The sequence below is a fragment of the Syngnathus leptorhynchus genome, chromosome 6 (genome assembly GCF_054491065.1).
Source record: "Syngnathus leptorhynchus isolate UIUO chromosome 6, UIUO_Slep, whole genome shotgun sequence".
Lineage (NCBI taxonomy): Eukaryota > Metazoa > Chordata > Actinopteri > Syngnathiformes > Syngnathidae > Syngnathus > Syngnathus leptorhynchus.
In genome coordinates, this window is record NC_141200.1 from 9,003,492 (window position 1) to 9,024,177 (window position 20,686).

Consider the following 20,686-nt stretch of genomic DNA (forward strand, 5'->3'; position numbering starts at 1 on the left):
TAATTTAAATGTCAATACATGGAAGTAAAACGAATAATCCATAAATTGAAAATTTACGGCGAGCAATGGTGGAATAGATTTACTATAAAAAAAAAATCCCAAGACGCTGCCTGATAGAATTGTAACAAATTGTGGTCACATTTTCAATTATTACAAAATAAAACCACTATTTGAGCATCTATTTAAAATATATGGTTAAGAAAAACATTATTTAAGGAATATCTTAAAGAAAGCGCTGATGTTTTGAATTCCATACAGGCACTCACGGACGGCCCAGTGTCGCGCCCACCCTTCGCATTGTGTCATGGCGGTGCAGATGGCGGTAAATTCGGGTATGAACCACAATTTTTGAACGTTTCATTGTATTCGTTTATCGGGCGATAACACAGGAATAAAGCCTTTCGTTCTATATTTCCATATCTTTTGAAGACGTGATCTCCTTGTGTTTCAAAAGTAACTACCGCATGGTGAGCCTTGCGCTCATGCTTGGGCTGCTAGGCTAACGCTGCTAATGCGTATACCGATACATGGAGATAGCTTGACTTGTTTTGATGAAATCTTAACTCATAATGATTAACTACATGTTTGGGTGGCGTTTCATTGTCTCCATACTCGCATATGTCATGTCAACGCATCTGCTCAATTCAACAAGTACTTGCACAAGTAGAATATTTTATGAGAAGTCCCTCAATGGTGTGTTTACTTGGTTTGTTGAGCACTTGTCGGATAAACGCCTGTTGATTTTCTGTAGAAATAGAGGCAACCGAACAAACATGATGCTCAATCAATGGAAGTAGTAAATGCCTAACTTTTCTTCAATTATTATATTAAAATAAGAAGGATTTCACTACTACCCCGTTTAGCTGACCATGTAGTTATTTATTTGCTCAGATCGGTTTTGGTAGTGAAAAGAATAACACTAGTTTTCAATGTTTTAGTAGTTTTTGCTGTTCTCTCGAGCTCAACGACAATATCTACAACAAATTTCACTACTAGTCTACATGTGAATTCACAAGTTATGAGGGGGTCAAATTAACTTCAACTACAAAGGTTAATGTGAATTTTAAGTTCATCCTGAAATGTCATCTGAAAGCCGAATATCCTCTGTAGTGTATGTTGTGTACCTGACCTTGGACATCTATTATTATGTAGGAGCCAGTCTGTGGGGGCCACTAAAGGAACTATGGGAGACAGTGGAGGGCGCTGTGTTGAGAAGACAGCCAGAGAGCTTTCATCTGCTCGACCTTCAATTGAAAAAACACAAGCCGCACTTTCTATCCCTCTTTAAGAACCCGGTGAGGCCATGCATTTACTATAACCCCCCTAGCGTCATTGTATTGCATGCATTTTTTCTACAGTACCCCACATGATGAGCATGCAACATCCAACATCCTCTCCTTCCTCATTTCTAGCCAAAGAGTGCAGAGCAGAGAGAGAAGGTGCGGAAAGCCAGCACAGAAGGCATCGCCATTCAGGGTCAGCAGGGATCCCGACTCCTTCCAGAGCAGCTTCTTTCAGAGTCCTTCATCGTCAGTGATTTGTTTGACATTGGAGAATTGGCAGCTGTGGAGCTTTTGTTGGCAGGTCCTTACAAAAACAACATAAACGTTTTAGAATAGATATAAAAAGTCATGGTGTTTGACGGTCTATGTTTTCTCCCCCAGCTGAGCAGCAACAGTCACACTTTCCAGGTTTGACACGTGGTTTGGTGGCAGTGCTCCTCTATTGGGATGGAAAGCTTTGTGTGGCCAACTCTCTGCGCACACTTATCCAGTCACGTCACGGCAAGACATTCACTCTGGACCTCAGGTAACTGCTGACAGTTATTCTGCAGGTTGATTCAATAACTCCTGCATGTACAGTATATTACAGGTATGGATCGTTCACAATCTCTGGCGTTAATTTGAAAACATTTTTGATTGGATTTCTTCCCCTGCCTCCCGCCTCATTTAGTGAAGAGCTGGTGTCTTTGACGACACATTTCACAGATGAATTGATGAGCCAGGGATTGACCAGGCGCATCCTGACCTTAATAAATGAGATCAATCTGACACGCGAGTTTGAGCGGCTGCAGAAGGAGCGAGGCCTGGGCAATGAAAAGCACAGAAAGGAGGTAGGAGTACATATATATTTTTAAAGCTATTATTTGGTCATGGTTGATTTTTCCGGTTGTAATTGACATGATACCAACTTGACCCCCCGCCCCCAGGTTTCAGACCTTATTAAAGAATGCAGGCAGGCCCTTGCAGACAGCCTGTTTGCATGGACCTGCCAATCACCTTTAACTAAAGATGACACCCTGGCTCTCATCGGCTACTTGGAGACAGTATCGGCTCAAGCCGATGGCTCGCTGGATAGTGCAAACCTGGCTCTGGCCATGGCACTGATGTACTGTTTGGATGTCAGCTTCATTGAGCAAGGCACTGAAGACAGAGAAGGTGAGAATTGTTGAAGCTTAGAACAGTTTGAACATTTCTATGAAATCTGTATTCAAGTTATTTTTCAAATATTGTATTAGCTATTAACTCAAAGTAGAAAATCGGTGCATAGCTTTGTGTAGATCTCTTTATATTCTTATGCCCTCGGTGAAAGGTTCGTTAAAATAAACAAGAGTACAACATACATATCATGCATCGCCAGCCTACCCATTAAGACTTAAATAATTGTGGGATGCTGCAAGTATTGCAATCCTCAGCGCGATTTTTACACAGTTTAACCTCAATATGAAAGACGACATGATTGACCGGATTGAATGTAACTCAATATTAAGTGTGTGTTTTTCCATCTTCAGATCTGCTCCAGGCACTACCGCTGCTCTCAGAGAGACAATATGTGTCAGCACTGCACAGTCGTTTGATGGACAGCCAGCCATGGAAGCTTCCTGGCCTGCAGGCTGTGTGTCGCCTAACTTGGGCTCTTTCTTTGAGGGTGCTGTCCCAGCTGCCACAAGGTGCAGGTTAGGATCACATCTTTTTGGGATATTTAGATTACTACAAGCTTTGATGTAGGTGCTTTTGAAATGTAAGACATTTCACATTTTTTTCTGGCCAGTCCTCGTGGAGTTCACCGAGGCAGACGAGGCGCTGGCAGACCAGGCTGTCCTGGGAGATGTCTTCCTCTTTATTAAAGAGGGTATGCTCGCTTGTGAGAGTTTCTTCCTGGAGGAGTTTTACATCCGCCGCCTCCATTCACTCATCACAGATTTTCTGGCACTAATGCCAATGAAGGTGAGCTGTCACATTTCTTTAGTTGTAGTGAAAGATTGAAGACATTCCTTGCCAAGTTGAAGTCAATTGGTTTGGTTTTGAATGCTTTTGTAGGTGAAGCATCTCCGTAACCGTGCTGATGAGGATGCCCGCTTGATGCATATGTCTTTACAAATGGACAATGAGCCTCCATCATCACTGCGCAAAGACTTGGACCACCTCATGATGCTTGTAAGTCTCCTACAAAGGCACACGCACACACTTAACATCATGCATACTGTATTTACACTCACGATTTTAGAAGTATGATCTTCAATATTAATAAGATAACGCTTTGTCATTGTCGATTACTTCAAATTAAAACCACAATTCTAAATTTATTCTAAAATGTCAGTGGTGGAATTCACAGCAGCTACAACTTCAAAAACGCATTTTATTCCAGATGTGACTTAATGTTGTTTTTACATCCAGATAGGAGAGTTCTACAATAAGGATCCATTTGGGATGGAGTTGGGCCTGGAGTTCTGGTGTCCCACAGAGTCCCTTCAGCACAACTCACTGCAAGGATCCTACCTGGGAATGGCACTGCAAAGGCCTCCACATAAACAGGTAATCTTATTTTTCCATATTACCAGAATAAGCATCAAAGTCTTAACCTATATCTCCTTAGATGAGTTGTATTTGTTGTCAATTTTCTATTTTTCTTTTGATGCGTTGAATGTAGGTGGTTCTGTCCAAGTTTGTGCGCCAAATGGGGGATCTTCTGCCCTCCACACTCTACATCTCCTATTTGCGGATGCTGAAAGGTCTTGCCAATGGTCCTCAATGTGCACACTACTGCTTCAGCCTGTTAAAGACCAACGGACCTTCACATGGTAAGAGGAACGAAATGAAAGGTTTCACCTCAAGCTGATTCTTTTAATTTTATTGCATATTATCTCATAACATTGGACACCAATTACTCTCATGTCCTTTCATGCAGCTGATAACATCCAGGGAGTCGCAGGCTGTCCAGTATCATGGGAGCATTTTTTCCACTCCCTCATGCTCTACCATGAGAATTTGCGGCGAGACCTACCAAACCCTGATGCAGTTCATTATCGTCACCCACCGCTTCGGGGTATCACTCAACGAGAACTGGAAGGACTTACCTCATTTTTGCAGTTACTCACTACAATAATTGCATGGGTATTTTTGTTTGTCCATTTTATGATATTTTAGGCACACCTTGACCTGAGAATGTTGTGTCAATGTGTATGTTTTCTTGTTTTTTTTTCCTAGAGTGAAAATGCTCGCCTGGCATTGTGTGAGCACCCCCAGTGGACTCCTGTGGTGGTGATGCTGGGTTTGCTTCAGTGCAGTGTTCCACCTGTCCTAAAAGCTGAGCTTCTTCGCTGCCTGGCAGCTTTCGGCAAATCTCCTGAAATTGCCGCTTCACTCTGGCAGTCACTAGAGTACACACAGGTTGAACTTTATAGTTTATTTTTTTGGAATGCATTCAAGACTATTGTCAAATCGATAAATGCTCAGAATATGGATTTGTGATGTGAAATTAACAAAGAATTAAATTTAAGTAGGGCTCCGGACTGCCTCAAAATGCTGGAGGCAGGAGTCTTTGCAATATAAAATTTGAGATGGATATCATATAGTTTTATTTTCCCTCTACAGATCCTTCAGACGGTCCGTGCTCAAGGACAAAGACAGGCAGCAGGAATTGAGGTAAGTCAACTTGATACACTTGCATAGTGTCTAGATCAGCGTTTTGCTAAAGAGAAATATGCAAGGGTATTAATAGGTTTTGTAAGTTGCATTTTTGTAAAAATGGGACTTCAAACATATTCATTAGACAGTTGCACATCTTTTAATGTGTACTCATCAGTAACATAATGACATTCCAATACCTTGAAGATTCTTATACAAACTCCAACCTCATTTGCCGGGCAATTTGCTTTCTTATCCTGTTCTCTCAGGTGGAGCTTAATGAGATTGAGTCGAGCTGTGAGGAGTACCCTCTGACACGAGGCTTCTGTCATCTAATAAGTACCTTGGTGGAGAGCAGCATTCCCCTCAATTTGGGTGCAGGGCTGCGTGTGCCAGGCTTCCAGCCATACCTGAATTTCTTGCGTGACACCATCTTCCTAGCTTTCCCCACCAGAGCATATCGACGTCCAGAAGAGAAGGTGTTCTGCAACTCATTGTTTAGATTTGTCGATTTTACGCACGTATACTCATTCGGTTTTGCCTTTTACCAGTGGGAAGTAGCCGACAATGTACTCGAAGTGTTCCACAAGCTGCTGCGAGATTACGAGCCGCAGCCGTCAGACTTTGTCCAAGAGATGGTGGAGCTCCAGGGCGAGCAAGTCCCAACTCATAAGCCACCGGGCCACAGCATCATGTTCCACCTGCTCAATGACTCGCCCATGTTGGCGCTTTGCCTCAGCGTGCTAGAGGAGGGGGTACGCCAGCTGGACACCTATGCCCCTTTTCCTGGTGAGAGAACATGCAGGCTGCTGTCACAATCTCATTGATAACGTTTGTGACTGTTTGAGTGTGATGCAATGCAATCTTGTCTTCCAGGCAAGAAGCATTTGGAATCTGCAGTACTGCACTGCCTCTGCCTACTAGACCTGACCCTGCAGAAGGAGGTGGTGTTCATGGATCTCCTCAGAGAAAGCCAGGCTTCTCTTTTGGTGTCCCCATTAGAGCAGCTTCTACAGGGGGTCAGTCCTCAAACCCGCAAAGCAGATCACATTGTGAATGTGGCCAGGTAAAAAGGAAGCCAGCGCTCATCATCAAAACCGGTGGTGGTGCGGTGTTCAAATTATTCATACGATTTTGTTTGCTGTCAGGTATCTCTACCACAATGACTCCAACCCTGAGGCTGCCTTCCGCAGTGCCAAGATCTTGCGCCGCATTGCAAACTACCCAAACATTCAAGAAAGGCTTGTTGGAGATTTTACACATGACCAGGTATATTCTAGTGTCTCATAAAGATATTGGTGATGTTGTTAAACAAAACTGAAATATTAGAAGAATATTCCCCATCTGATTCTTGGCACAATATCGAAAATTATCCGATTGCAAAAAAAAAAAACCTGACTTATTCTCTGATGGTGTCGATCAAAATCTTGGGTTGTGTTTGTATTGCATCAGTGCAGGTATTCCTGAAGATTCTATGCGAGGTTGCTTAGCATTTATCAATTTGCTATATGCATTTGTTATATGCTTTTCCTACTGCGCTTGTGCAGACGTGTTGTATGTCGGGAGTCAAGGAAATGGTTCAGTCGTTGTAATGGAGTCACCTTAAGTGAAGTCGAGTGAGACGCACAGTTGTCGTTATTGTCGTTCTTCAACTTCACAATAGCTGTGGGTCATGTCTTTGGTAGGATCAAGTTAAACATTTTTCTGTTTCCTTTAGGTTGTGAGTGACAAGCTGATGGCAGGCTTTGTGGAGTGTCTGGATAATGACGAGGCAGAAGAAGGAACTGAGACAGAAAACGGTGCATCACCAGCTTCTTGTCTTACCTCTTCAAAAAATGTGTTTCATTATCTGCCATGACCAGACTCTTTACACTTGTAGATGCAGATGTCCCAAAGAAGGTGGCACAAATCCGACATGAAACACAGGTTCATATCCTTAACCTTCTCATCACCTCTTTGGAAATGAAGACGCCCAATTTGGCGTTGTATTTACTGGGCTATGACGTCAAGAAGCGTGTGTCCTCCACCAACCTTCAAGATCCAGGTGAAGATGTTGACATTGATCGCAGGACCTTCTCTTGTGATATCCAGCAAAAAATCGACAGCAGTGCATTAATAGCTGTATTTTGCAGGTGTGTTAGGGTGCCCGCGCAGTTGCCTGCATGCTATCCTGAGTCTCCTGCAGAGGGGCACTGAGAAAAGATCAGGCCCTGCTCTCACTCAAAAGGCTCCACACCTGGCTGAGCTCTGCTACCAGGCAAGCTTTCGCCTTTCGCGTAGAGTTCCTTGACAATTGGTACTTCACAATGGCGATTGGATGCACTTAAATGTCTTAGTGAATGTTCTTTTATTGTATTTACAGGTGATATACCAGCTGTGCGCTTGCTCTGAAACATCTGGACCCACAATGCGCTATTTGAGGACAAGCCAGGACTTTCTTTTCTCACATCTGCAGCACCTACCATTCATCCTCCCTGGCAAGTACATCCATGATTTTGGCTCTATTGGCTGCCAGAGGCTGTGCTTAAAAGACTGAAGGTTCCATTCGCCCTTATGGAGTTTGATAGCATACAAAAACGTTCTGGTGACACCAGAACGTTAACCTGTCTCGGGTCATCCAGGGTGACTTTTTTTTGGTATGCATACTTGAACTGTGTTTGCGTGAAGGGAACAACATTTAGTGCTTTCAGCACCGCCTCTGCTGGACATTCAGGATTTATAGAACCGTAGTCACATTTGTAAGTTTTGTTTGAAAATCTTGTTTTGATGCATGCCGTTCTCAGGGGACCAGATTGCTGCCCTGTCCCAGATGTCCTGGCTCATGAAAACAGCAGCAATTGAGCTAAGGGTGACATCACTGAACCGCCAGCGCTCACATACACAGCGCCTCGTAAACCTGCTGCTTGATGACCAGCCACACTCGCAGCATGCAGGTGCTACATATGTCCCTGTGTAATTTTATCCATTTATCCACTTGCTCACTAAAACTGAAACAGATAAACCTATTATATGCTTTTGTTGATTTTGTCTTTTTAGCTGAAGGAGAAACCGGCATGGAGGAAGAAACTAGATCAGTCAGCGGATTCTTACATTTTGACTATGTTTCCAAAGGTATGTATATTTTTATTCACCTTTCCAGTAAAAACATGTCACACTGAAACCAGCATATTTTACACATTTGATTTGACAAAATCAATTCCCTCAATATTTCTTATTCTTTCACTTTTCCTCCCACTTCTCAGAGATGAAGGGAAATGTCATGAATACTATTGTTTTGCCTGGGCATCTCAGGTGATGGACTTAACCACTTGTCCACTTGTTGTTTGATGTAACCAGTACGCAGGAAGTTGCTGAGTGTGTTGGACGCCATCGACTTCAGCCAAGACATGCCTGAGCTGCTGCAGCTGGACTTTTTTGAGCGCACTCAGGTAGAACAAGTCATCTCCAACTGTGAACACGTCAACGAGCAAGGACACACCGTGTGCAATGTGAAGGTGGGTTTATTGGTTTCATTTATGGCGCAGAATCCTTGCTGCGAAGACATCACCAAATTATCATATTTAAATTGTCTTTCACAGTTGCTACATAGAGTTTTGGTTGCTGAGGTGAATGCTCTGCAAGGGATGGCCGCTATAGGACAGAGACCACTGTTAATGGAGGTAGGTGAACTGAAAATAGACAGGACCATGATTTTACTTTTTCATTTCGTATGTGGTCGGAGTACATCATGCGTTGCATCGTTTAACCTCAATTAAAGCACTATGTTTTCCTAGGAGGTGAACTCCATCCTACAGCAGGTGGTGGAACGTAACCGTGTCCGACGAAGTCTCAGTGCAAAGAGACATGCGCTGCAGTCCTGGAGGAGCCTCGTGGAGACGCTGTTGACCGCTTGCCCCGCTGACCTCATAGCAGTCGAAGAGAGACAACTAATCATTAGAGACCTGCTTTTAGACCTGCATGACAAGGTTGATAATGAACCCCCCCCCCCCCCCCCCCCCCACACACACACACACACACACACGTGTGAATAATGAACTTCCACTTATATTTGATGTAATTTTTGTCACCTAGGTTTTATCTGAGGATGCGGCGGGAGAACTGATGCCCATTGTAGCTGGTGCTGTTTTCACCCTGACTGCCCACCTCAGCCAATCAGTGTCGTCCGAACATCAACAAGGGGCCGGATTAGAATCCTCATCTGGTTTTGCCTCAATAGCAAACTCCGCCCTTCATCTTATCCTTCGCAAGCTGCTGGATTTCATCCTTTCTACAGGTGGTTATCAACCTTCACCATCTTCAAACTCTGCTTATGCAATTTGTAAGATTGTCGCCTACATTTTAAGGTGGAGGCTACCAGCGTCTACGTGCACATTTGTATGGCTCTTTGCTGTACTACCTTCAAATTGCCCAAAAGCCTGAGGAACCAGATACTTTACAATCCGGTAAAGCAAAAATACACGCACACACATCTGATCATCAGTTTTTTTATGAAGCATTTCACCTACTTTTGTTATGTAAATCTAACCATCCCCTTCACTTTCTCGGTGTGTCCTTCTAGCTGGGAAGGCAATGTGGGAGCGTCTCACAGCCCCTGAAGATGGCTTTTCCAAACTACAGCGGGAGAACCTCACTATCATCGAGAGCTACGGCAGAGCACTAATGGAGGTGGTATGCAGGGATGCATGTGACGGCCATGAAATTAGCAGGGTATGTTTAAGTGTCTGTACCCTCCGAGTTTTCTACAATCAATACAGAAAGAAAAGTGTAAGTCAACGTATCACTGAAATCTTATCCAATGACAATAATGTCTCTCAGATGCTAGCGCTGGCGGTGCTTGACCGAATCCTGTCCATCGACCGCCAGAACCAGTGGCTGGTGTTTGTTTGCAACAGCGGCTACTTGCGCTCGCTAGTGGAGAGCCTTCGACAGGACGACACGGCCCTGCAGGCTCTGCTCACACCTCAGCCTCCCCTCCTCAAGCCACTCTACATATATGAGAGCAAGATGGTGAAGAGGCATTCTATATATTTGTTCACCGTAGTTTATTGGTAAGACGTCTCAACGCCAGCGATGTGTTTACAGGCCCTGCTAACTCGTGTGGCCAAGACGAACCAAGGTGCTGTCGAACTACTCCGCTGTGGTCTGGTAGCACAGCTAATTGAGTGTCAAGTGTTTGACATGATACCTGACAGTGAAGCTCACAGGTTAAAGTCACACGCATTCCTGCTTCATTAGAAACACCTCTCCTCCTCCAACTGACTTGAATATATCTCTTGGTGGGTACAGGATGATGAGGGACCCGTCAGGTTTCATACCCAGCCCTATGGACCGTTATAGACAAATTCTTTTACCCACCCTGAGGCTCTTCCAGGTGATACTCACCTCCACCACTATGAATCACCAGCAAGGGGCAGCACAGGTGAGAATGCTGACAAAACTCATAATTTCAATTTGCTTGCATAGTTTTCGTGTTGAGTGAGGTTGGTTGTTGAGTGTATGTAACTCTTTTGGAGGCTGCCTGTGTTTATGTCTTTGTGTAATAAATGTTTGTGTTGTTTGTAGATTCTTCAGTGGCTGATAGTCCACGCAGACACCATCCAGTCACTGTTGCGCTGTCCAGAGCTCAGTTTAGGAGCGTTGCAGGAGCTCTCTTTGCTTACTGGTATCATCAGTAAGACGGCTCTACCAGGTATCAACAGCATACAGCAAATCATTAACAAATGAACATAAAATAGATGACATTTGGACGCTATTTCTCAGGGGGTCCCGAGATGGCCGGCGAGGTCAATGGTGGTGCTCTAATGGAGTTTCAAGGTCACATCAATAGATTCCAGGTTAGCTTGATTATTGTGTCAAAAGCTCAAAGTATAAATTTAGCTTTTCTTGTGAGAACGTTGTGCTGTATTTCTTTTTCTTTTCCAAGCGATTATGCCTGTTGCTGCTCAGCCGCCTGGCAGGCAGTGAGCGAGAGAGGTTACTGAAGCAAGCGGAGGTGACTGCAGCTGGAGACTCGGCAGAAAGAAAGGAGGAGATGGAGGTGGCCATGCAACAGGTAGGAGGTGCCCTGATTGGTTAACCAAAAGTTGATTGCATCATTGTAAAATTTGATAGTTAACCAGGGTGAAGTACAACATGCAAAATTTATAGGTATAGTAAAGTGGAAAAGACTTTTGATTCCACCTTTTCCATTACCCTTTTAATTTAATCCAACAGATAAAGGAATGTCAGCAGTGTGTGTGTGTGTGTGTGTGTGTGTGTGTGTGTGTGTGTGTGTGTGTGTGTGTGTGTGTGTGTGTGTGTGTGTGTGTGTGTGTGTGTGTGTGTGTGTGTGTGTGTGTGTGTGTGTGTGTGTGTGTGTGTGTGTGTGTGTGTGTGTGTGTGTGTGTGATGTCTATAGTTTCTAAATTAAACGTAAAATTTAAATTCGCTTATATTATGACCACTGTATACTGGAATTTCTCTGAATATCTTAAGAGTTCTGCACATCACTGTCATATTATTGACGTGTTCTGGGCTCTGACCTCAGGTGTGCGCTAACATCATGGAGTACTGCCAAATTCTGCTGCTGCAGAGCTCGGCTCAGGCCCAGTTCACTATCTGCCTGTTTAGCCCATTTGGCAGCGAACCGGCTGGCAGGGACGGAGGACGCGCAGGTCAGACCCTCATTAGGAATCCATGAATGAATGAATGTGAACATGCTGCTTGTCCTCGTCAGTCATTATGCTGAGGAACTTTGAAAGCTGAACACAATGCAATAGCCTTGGGCTGATTTTTTGGCGTTTGTAATTATTATGGGTGTAGTTGTGGAATAAATGGGCGGCTGGGTGGGGCGTGCGGTAGTCACGATTACCAAGAAAAATCAGATTTGAATTGAAAGACAAGTTTCATCATGCTTAATGGCGTATAATATTCCAGTGCATGTTGTTATTATTGAGAAATTACTATCTTTAAAATGTCACTGGTGAAACATGAGTTATGTGCGTAGATCTGACGTCCAGCCAGCCCAACGTGGCGTACTCACGAGCTCCCAGCCTGGGCCTGGTGCTCTTCATGCTGAAGAACACTACTGCCGACTTCTTCCACTTTCACCAGAGTCACAGGCAGAGTCTGGGCAAGCTGCAGAGTTTGGATCAGCTGCCCCCCGAGGAGCTCAAGGAGGTAATGACGGACAAGGCCAGGCGGGGACCCTATTGCAAGTCTGACTCTAATGTGCATCATCTAAGCAGACGTGTCGTGTCGTTTGTAGTTGTGCCAAGGCCTGGTGTCCAGTTCAGGAGGGGTGGAGAAAATCTCATCGGTGCAAAGAAGTCTGCTGGCCAACAAAAGGCTGGTTCAACTCATCAACAATAGGGCCAAGCTGCTGGCCCTCTGCTCCTGTATCCTTCATGCAGACCTCCTATTTCACGAGCTCATATTAGAGAGAACACAAAACATGTAGAATATCACAATCTCGGCTGATCCTCCAGCTTGCATCTGATTTTCTGATGTGAAGGACTAAATCCAATTTAGCAACAGCACCTAATGTTCTCATGGTGTACTGTCGACAAACCTTAACCACCCCCCTCATAGACATCATCGAGACATGTCTATTTGTGTTGTGGCGCCACCTCGAGTATTACCTGTTACACTGCACCCCCACAGACCCAAAGGATTCTCTACTGCCCGGAACCACTTTGTATCAATCTCGCCTTGGCAACGGTAAGGATTGTAAAGACTAGTCGAGTACTCAAATTGTCTTCTTAAATACCCCGTAATGACATTTCGTTGCAATAGCTGATAAAGGCAAACAAACATTCGGATTTGATAGAGACATAGCCTGCCTGTGAATAGCCAAAGTCTGCTTGTGATTGACGGCCGTTGAAATGCAATGGAGAAAACGTTTTATTGTTGATTGTTATTGCATTCCCCCTGAACCCCCTTTTTTTACGGCCTCCAGACTCGTTTAGCAGCCTGCAAGCAAGCAGCGGGCGTGGAGCCATCTCGCGGGTTTCTCAGCAAGATCTGGACTTGGTAAGAAATGAAACTTAAGGAAGCACGTAATACTGCTCCAGCACTTAAAGCCCTTTTTTTTTTTCCTGTGGTTTGCAGCTTAAGAGTGACATGGCTGCTGGTTTTGGAGAGGCTCTCCAGAGAAAACTTCTGGAGGTAGAAGGCTTGTACAGTCAAGTGCGCTCACGCTACACCTTCATTCAGGCTCTCGTACGCAGGATCCGAGGCCTCTTGAGGCAGCCCAAAAGCTGAGAATTTTCAATACTGGACAATTTTAGTACAACATTACACCAAGCCAAAATGACAGCAATAGCAGAATATCTTTCTGTGATTATGTTGGCTTACACTGCAAGGACTGTTCTTTAATAGACAGGAAATTAACTCGTACACAAATAGTTTAAGAATGCTGGTTTGATTTGTCTTTTTTGTGTGTGCAAATACATTTTCTATACAACTTAATGATTCCATTTGACTGAGATTTTTCAACAATACAGTGATGTGAAAAAAGCATAGAAAACATTCCACGTTGAGGGAAAAAAGACTAATTTTACAAATCCTATTTTGAGAAAAAAACCAATTTGAGTGATGTACTTTGAGGGGAAAAGATGTACATGGTAAATATCCCCATCTTTTCCAGCAGTTTTACAATAGTCAATATTTTGTGGATGATGTAATATTTTGGTTATGTGAAAATTACTTGTTAAATATGTACTCAAGAAAATATTTCCATGGAAAACGTGCAGTCATTTTTCAAGCATAGCCAATTTTTTATTTCATGTGAATCCAAACTATTTGGAGAGAAAGGTTGGAAACTTGAATTTCATTTGGTAAAATTTCAATTCTGACATCATACTTCTTACATTGTTCTAATTTGTATTCTGTGCGACAATACACGAGTCGTCATAAGAACTTGAAATCACACTACAAATGAGCTGGAGCCACAAATATTTAATGTAGTTGTACAATTCTGAAACATTTGGGGGTAAGAAGATGCACACATACAAACAAATGTTGGCTGTACATTCAGAACCTGTGTTGTGCTCTTATTTCATCTGGATATCAAGACGAGAATTAGAAAAAAAAAAAAATAGGCACATCCATCCCCTCTGTCAGTCCATACAACCACTGCATGTTGTCTCACTGCAAAACACCTTGTAAAAATGTGGATTTTTTTTTTTTCCCCCTTCTGGAGAAAGGTTTGTGCTACTTTCTGACAGCTCATGCTCCTCCTCGTCATCTATAAATTACTTAAATAATACAATTACTTTAATTTAATAAAAAAAAACATCTACAATTCTTGCAACAGCTTGATTGTGCATTTGCGTCTAAAAAGAAGCTGCTCCATGCAGACGACAGTCATTAGTTGAACCATTCAGTCCTGCACGCGACTGGCTGAGGCTATCAGCTCTTGATGCACTGCACCGTAACACACGGCTCCTATTTTGATCAACAAACAAAAAGAAGGGAAATATAGCAATATTCGTTGCGATTTAGCTAAGACAGCATGCTCAAGGGGTATGTATTTGTTTGCCATGGTTAGATTAACATGAAGGGTCCTATTCTTAGGCTGTGGCTGCACAAAGTGGAGGAAGTGTAACTGAAAAGGCTAAATTAATTTTCTTTCTTCATTCGGGTCATTAGAGCTCATCACAAATTTCAGGGATATTGATATATAATTATTGATTGAAATAGTGTACTTGTTGCAGTTTATTTTGTAATTAAAATCTAAATGATCCAGGTTGGCTATATACGAGCAATTATAGTTATTGACTTCAATCATGAATTGAAAAAACGTGCAGTTTATACCAAACTGATCATTGCGTGTGAGGTGCAAAATGACCTGTCGAGCATAACGACCCATTTCGTATTCCGTGGCTTTACCCTAAAGAGTCAAATATGAGTATGAACGATGCAAATATCTTATTCACAGGGTTCAGGAGGGAGAATAATGTACTAACAGTTTTTATCTCACCGTGTTTTCTTTTTCCTATGTTATAAAAACAAGCTGAGGAGCAGAAAAAAAAAAAAAAAACAATTGTAATTGTTCCTTTAGACATTGATAGTGTACAGTTAAGACTGAGTAGATGGTGCAGTACAAGTCCACAGGCTCAAGGAAACACTGACACAGAAAGCATCTCAGTCCTAGTGTTCAATTAGTGATCCAGCACAGCTCTGGAAGTCATCCAAAACAAGAAAGCATTGGGAGGAAAAAGGCAGTTTATCCAGCACTTGCGTTGTCCTTTTTGGCCCAGCAAAGAGAGGAAGTGTTTGTGACCTCAGTCGCACAAATTGCAGACAAACTCCCGGCGGGAGTTTACGAGCTGTCCGAGGCCGCTTCCTGCGCGGCGCCGTCTGCCATGTTGCTGCCATTGGCGTGAGGGCGCTCGGGCACCTCGCCCGTCACGGCCACGCGGATCACTTTGAGCCAGCGCTGCTTGAGCTCCTCGCTCTCAGCGGCAAAACTGTGGACGGACTTGGACTGGGAGAGGCGGAAGCTGGCCTGGGGCTCTGCGGGGCGGCTGTTGTCGTCCACCGAATAGCCGAGCAGCGGGATCGTGCTCTGGGCCTTCACGTCCTACCAAAAACTTAATGGGTTAATAAATACAATTTGGTTTAGGTAGCAATCTAGAATCACATTTAAACTCAGGTGCCTCCATTTAAAGTGTATCAGTTTACATGTTCACATATTACATATTCAGAGCCATTAAAACCCGTTAGGAAATATAAAATGATTGGTTTTCTGTTCTGTTTTTTTTTTTTTTTCTGTTGAAGACACCCGTTGAACCGAGTGGCCGGTTCAAATGAAGCTCTATGACAGCACATTTGCCATATATGATGTAGCCATTATATTTGCCATAAAGTCGTCCAACATTAAATGTAAAATTGAATGATATCATACAATCAAAGGCAATCTTTTGGTATTAATCCCCTGAATTCCAGCTTGATGATACATTTGCCACATTTGGTTCCGTTGTTGACGGATTCAAGAACTGACATTTCTATTCTTTTTACCTGAGGAGCTCCGTAGAGGTAGAGCACCAGACACTCCTTCTCAGGTATAACACACCACACCTTCTGCCAAGGTTTGTTCTTCTCACAGTACTGCAAGAAGCCACACATGATGCTGCTGCCTGTGAACTGAGCTGCCTCAATCTAAAAAAAAAAAAAAAAAAAGGTCACAAATAAACATGGGCTGCTCTTCCACAACTGGTGATGCTCCTTTAGATGTTTCTCTGCTCACCTCCAGGATGCCTTTCTTCTTGCCCTCCGCAATTGTTTCTCCTGTTAGGATGGAATAACAGTCCCTGCACACTTTGTTCACTTTGTTGCCATCGTACTCCAGCGGCACCTTGTTGTCGGAGCATTTCCAGCACACCACCTGGGGAGAAGGACAAGTAAGGAAAACTGACACAAAGAGTGGCCACAATTGTAAATAAAAAAACAATGGTGGAACAAGCCCGTTAAGAAACATTAGAATCTGGCACCATCATGTTGACAGAAAAAACACAGAATAAATGCACGGTATATATATATACATCCTTTAAAGTCCTACATTCAAGTCCTTTTAAAATGACCTATTTTGTATGCGGTATGTGGGGAGAAATTTGAGAAATATTACAAAATAAATTCTAAATGAGATCCGCTCGAATACCTTGAAACACTTACATAGCCACAAGCTCTGCAGTGATGTCTCCGCCGTGTAAGGGCATTAAAAGTTTCTTTACATTTCATGCACATTGTCACTTCATTATCTCGTATCCAGCGAGGAGCACGCTTCCCCAGCTCAGCATTCTACAGCACAAAAACAAAACAAAAAACATTGAGTAAGTTGCTTCTCAACATGAGGCGTTGCTCTAAGTACGTGATACTAACCGACACGTCCTCCACATCCTTGGATGCAGTCTTGAACGACTCGTTTTTTTGCTGGAAGACCTCAATGGTCTCTTGGAATGCCTGAAGAACCCCAAATGTAACATACATCAGTAACCTTTCAAGCAAATATAGAATTCAATGAAAGGCTGTGTTTGATTTTTATAGCCATGATGTCACCGCACCTACCTTGATCCAGCCAGCCTTGTCCTGCTCTGAGCTGAAAATAAAACAAAAAACACTTCAAGTATGAGAACTTCCTTCTGACCATCATAGTAGTTAGCTGTGGTCAGAAAGTTTTTTTTAGGAATTTATAGGGTCTAAATTTGAACAATGACTTTTCTCATCTCTTTCTAAGTGAATGATAGTGTTTGGCGTACCAAAAGACATCTTGGTTGTGATTCTTATTTGCTGCTCCAGTAAAATATATTTTAATTCCAGAGGCCGGATGATGACATCAACTGCAATAACTAGGATTCTTATTTAGATGTACAAACGTACCTGGCTTGTAGCTCTAAAGTCCTTTCCTTCCCTGAAACCTGGAAGGTGTGAGGGTAGTCCTCATTGGTGGTTTCCAGAACTTTCATCCCATCGATGCCGATCCGCGTCCTAACCGTGTACTTGGGTCCTCCCAGGCTGAATTTGGGCACGCAATACAGTAGCATGTTGTTGAACTAAAAAAAAAAAAAAAGTTGAAAATGATTACAGCAATACAAAGATTGGAAAAACATGACAGATTTAAACTCTGCATGAACCTTAAAGGTGACCTTTTATAAAAAAAAAAAAAATCTGACTTTATGGTTTAAATACTACTACCTGAAATCAAAGCATCATGGAAAATGTTTGGTTAATTAGTTCTGGAAGTGTTTCAGTAGGATGCTAATTTACATTCAAAAGAAGAAGATGTCACTTCAGCACATTTTGCCAATGTGTTGGCCTCACCAGGAAGAGATATCGCTCCATGGCTGAAGTGTTCCTGGCTGCCAGCTTCAGTATGTGACCTTCTTTGATGAACTCGTTAGAGGCATGAACAATGTCCTCCTCCTCCCCGAGCATCTCGTAAATTTCCATCAATTTCTTCAGATTTTCCTGAATAGTGAAAAGTGTCTACTTGTGGTAAGGTTTTTAAATGTGAGTAGTATTTTATTGGGTGTACTTACAGATTTCCGAATGGCACTGTTGGAGTGAGTTGCTGCTGTGGCGATGATTTCTAAGGATTCTACGAAAGTCGAAGGGAAACTTGGCATTAAATCACGTTTAACGTCACATAAATAAGATAGTTGATGTTTTAGCTTGATCGAGAGCCTTTCAAGAGAGCAATCTGACAGATGCATCTCTGCTGCTGGTGACAGAACACTTACGATAAATATGTCTTGGGCTGCGCCGCAAATGTTTTCTTTTTTTCTTTCTAAATGTGCTGCAATTTTGCTGGTTTTAAAGGGCCAGTCAAGCCAGAAAAAAATTCTGAAAATAATTCATTCTATGTTCCTTCGCTGGGCTAAACACGGCATTCTGATTCATATTGCAAAAAATAATTAAGCAGCAAAATCCACACGTTACTATCCATCTCCCTTGCTGTCTGAAAATGACATCACAGTTGCTCGGGGAGCACCAAATAACCAATCACGGGGCTCATCTTGCAACATTACTCAACTCAGAAAGCAGGTGAGCTGTGATTGGTTGTTACCTAAGACCTGAGCAACTGTGGCCCTGGTCCACAAATATTTGCACCCGTGCATCTCCATTACGTGTTCTGAGAAGTGTTTTTCTTCTTACTTTCTGCGTCCCGTCTGTCAGGGTCATCCTGAGGAAGTTTCTTCAGGTAGTCTTTGAGGAGCATCTCGTATCGAGGCACTCTCTGGACAGGCTCCAACATGTGATGTTGAAGTGTAAGGCTGCCACAAGCCTCTTTACTCTGCACACGGCAAGAAAACAAATTTCAACCACGCTGAGGCTTTCAGTTTGTGCTTTGCTGTCAAGTAAAAATGAAGAACTTTTGATGGACCTGTATCTCCTGAATGATAGACTTGAACTGCGGAGATCGGTCACTCCACTGTTTCAGCAGCTCCATGGCCTTGTCAAAGTTCTTCACGTATTCCGCATACATTTTGAGGAAGGGTGTGAGCTTCTGCAGGATATCTCCAATGCGAGGGGTGGACTCCCTGCAAGTAGGCAGAGTGCACATTTTTTTGTTTTTTTGTGGGATTCAAAACCTGGAGGATTGTGTGAGTCTAAAGCTCAGCTGGCTTCAGCAATTATGATCCTCACGTGGCTCTATTTGCAAGACTCAAAATACTCAAATCATTTGAAAACACCAAGCTCACCATTCTCCCATCCGTTTCTCTAAGTCAGGAAGCAAAAACTGACTATGAAAAGTATTGATGGAGGAGATGTTGGAGAAGATGTTTTTCACTACATCCACAGGGAATGTTCCTTTATTTGCCTCCTCCATGAGCTTGGCACAAAATTCCTAAAAAGGAAGAGCACTTTTAATCACATTTCTACTTCATGACACATGATTCACCCAAAACAGAAGACGTGCCATGAAGCAAATCTCACCTGATCCAGCAAGTTGAGTCTCGTAACGTAGGCCTTCTCTGTTTGCAAGAGCTCACTGGCAATCTTAAGCAGTTTCTGTTCATTTGTCTCCTGTAAACCATGACGACAAATTAGAAAGCAATTTCACGTACAAGTCACATCCTGGTTGTTAATGAGACAATACACTCACACAGCTCAGATGGAGAGAGGATTTTAAATTAAAGTACAACTGTGGTTGCGGCATCAGTCTGGAGCTCTTACGTGGGGGCTGTCTTTACAAACCTCTAATGACATGTTCCCTTGTGTGAAAGATACAAAGCCAAAATGCTAAAAAAAAAAGGACTCAAGGAATACAAATGTCAATACATTCCAACATAGATCAATTCCCGGATACAAGAATGCCTTCGAGTGTCTGCGGGCAGCGCAAGGTTTACTTGAGAGCAATTTGATTTGACATTTAGTGTTATGACATTCCTCCCTTGATTTCGCCTTTGATTGTCATGTGAAAAAAAAAAAAAAAAACATCCAGTATTTACGGAAAAATACTTCCAGCAACATAAACGTAAACACATAGAGGAAATGGTTGCCCTCTATTAATGGGAGAAAAACCAACAAGAATTGCTAGTGATAAGATTAAGATTTTAAAAAATTCATTGAAGATTTTTATTTACCGTATTGGCCCGAATATAAGACGAGGTTTTTTTCATTGAAATAAAACTGAAAAAGGGGGGGGCTCGTCTTACATTCGGGGTCTAGACAAATGCTTTTTTCAAACTTGAGTCTTGAAAAAGAGGAGGTGGTCTTATAATCGAGGTTGTCTTATATTCGGGCCAATACGGTACTTTAGTGTACTAAATCAATCACGAGTATCTGCTGTTTGATTGCACATACGCTGCATGTTAACACGTAGCACTAGAGTGTATTATTGAAACCAATGTGAATACAGCTCAGCTGGGCTCTCAATGGGAAGAAGAGAAATGAGTCAAAAACGGCACTCAAGCATTGTGAGGTAGACACTTATGAAAACAACTAAAGGTAACTAGAGAAAACTATCCCAACCAAATGTCACCCAATAAACAACTGTCCAAGTATCAGTTTTTGGGTAAAGATCAGATAAATGTGGCTATTTTCAGTATAGTCAACACTGATATCGGGGCCACAGTTTGTGTTGTGAAACCGCAAAATATTACATTGCAGTAAATCCCGTTTTAATTGTAGCATAAACAATTAAAATGATTGTACTACTCAATGTACGATTTGCTACCGTATATTCTGTATAGTTCTTCACTGATAATTATGAAGTATTCTGATCAGTAATGCAATCAAGCCTCTTATTTAACCTAATGGAAGATTCCACCTCAATGTTACGTCAATGATCAGAT

The 20,686-nt window shown here is 42.7% G+C and overlaps 2 protein-coding genes across 9 annotated transcripts in view; one reads left to right on the plus strand and one right to left on the minus strand.

Annotated features, from left to right (window-relative positions):
- The first annotated feature begins 12 nt into the window (after window positions 1-12).
- nup205 (nucleoporin 205) lies at window positions 13-13,632 on the plus strand. Of its 2 annotated transcripts, none has more exons than XM_085915272.1 (42): window positions 13-332; window positions 1,153-1,295; window positions 1,413-1,584; window positions 1,665-1,809; window positions 1,954-2,113; window positions 2,210-2,438; window positions 2,792-2,956; window positions 3,052-3,227; window positions 3,321-3,437; window positions 3,678-3,815; window positions 3,931-4,081; window positions 4,189-4,394; window positions 4,488-4,670; window positions 4,875-4,925; window positions 5,177-5,386; window positions 5,459-5,696; window positions 5,784-5,973; window positions 6,056-6,176; window positions 6,625-6,706; window positions 6,793-6,951; window positions 7,040-7,164; window positions 7,270-7,384; window positions 7,691-7,840; window positions 7,944-8,018; window positions 8,244-8,401; window positions 8,486-8,566; window positions 8,681-8,872; window positions 8,979-9,180; window positions 9,251-9,349; window positions 9,466-9,614; window positions 9,723-9,914; window positions 9,990-10,111; window positions 10,194-10,326; window positions 10,470-10,596; window positions 10,668-10,741; window positions 10,831-10,959; window positions 11,434-11,560; window positions 11,893-12,065; window positions 12,154-12,283; window positions 12,477-12,605; window positions 12,844-12,917; window positions 12,996-13,632. In XM_085915272.1, exons 1-42 carry the CDS (start codon window positions 305-307, stop codon window positions 13,146-13,148), a joined length of 5,973 nt encoding a protein of 1,990 aa, XP_085771398.1. In that variant the 5' UTR covers window positions 13-304; the 3' UTR covers window positions 13,149-13,632. The 2 variants fall into 2 exon arrangements, with proteins under 2 accessions (XP_085771398.1, XP_085771397.1); XM_085915271.1 differs by having other exon boundaries at window positions 22-332; window positions 6,787-6,951.
- A 192-nt stretch (window positions 13,633-13,824) lies between these two features.
- Window positions 13,825-20,686, minus strand: part of fgd4a (FYVE, RhoGEF and PH domain containing 4a) — a 37,284-nt gene continuing 30,422 nt past the window's right edge. For all 7 annotated transcript variants that reach the window (XM_085915274.1, XM_085915273.1, XM_085915276.1 and 4 more), the window contains 13 exons: window positions 19,326-19,415; window positions 19,091-19,236; window positions 18,772-18,928; window positions 18,543-18,681; window positions 17,927-17,985; window positions 17,709-17,855; window positions 17,268-17,440; window positions 16,956-16,986; window positions 16,770-16,850; window positions 16,563-16,688; window positions 16,138-16,275; window positions 15,909-16,049; window positions 13,825-15,471 (listed from right to left, as the gene is read on the minus strand). In XM_085915274.1, coding sequence (XP_085771400.1) covers window positions 15,211-15,471; window positions 15,909-16,049; window positions 16,138-16,275; window positions 16,563-16,688; window positions 16,770-16,850; window positions 16,956-16,986; window positions 17,268-17,440; window positions 17,709-17,855; window positions 17,927-17,985; window positions 18,543-18,681; window positions 18,772-18,928; window positions 19,091-19,236; window positions 19,326-19,415 — 1,689 coding nt within the window. In that variant the 3' untranslated portion in view covers window positions 13,825-15,210. The remainder of the gene's footprint in view (window positions 15,472-15,908; window positions 16,050-16,137; window positions 16,276-16,562; window positions 16,689-16,769; window positions 16,851-16,955; window positions 16,987-17,267; window positions 17,441-17,708; window positions 17,856-17,926; window positions 17,986-18,542; window positions 18,682-18,771; window positions 18,929-19,090; window positions 19,237-19,325; window positions 19,416-20,686) is intronic.

What these genes read in the sequence shown, in the direction of transcription:
- nup205 (XM_085915271.1), top strand. Translation starts at nt 305, where the DNA reads ATGGCGGTGCAGATGGCGGTAAATTCGG. An exon ending in GACCAACGGACCTTCACATG is followed by an intron (nt 4,082 to 4,188) that starts GTAAGAGGAACG and finishes CCTTTCATGCAG; the next exon opens with CTGATAACATCCAGGGAGTC. An exon ending in GTCACATCAATAGATTCCAG is followed by an intron (nt 10,742 to 10,830) that starts GTTAGCTTGATT and finishes TTCTTTTCCAAG; the next exon opens with CGATTATGCCTGTTGCTGCT.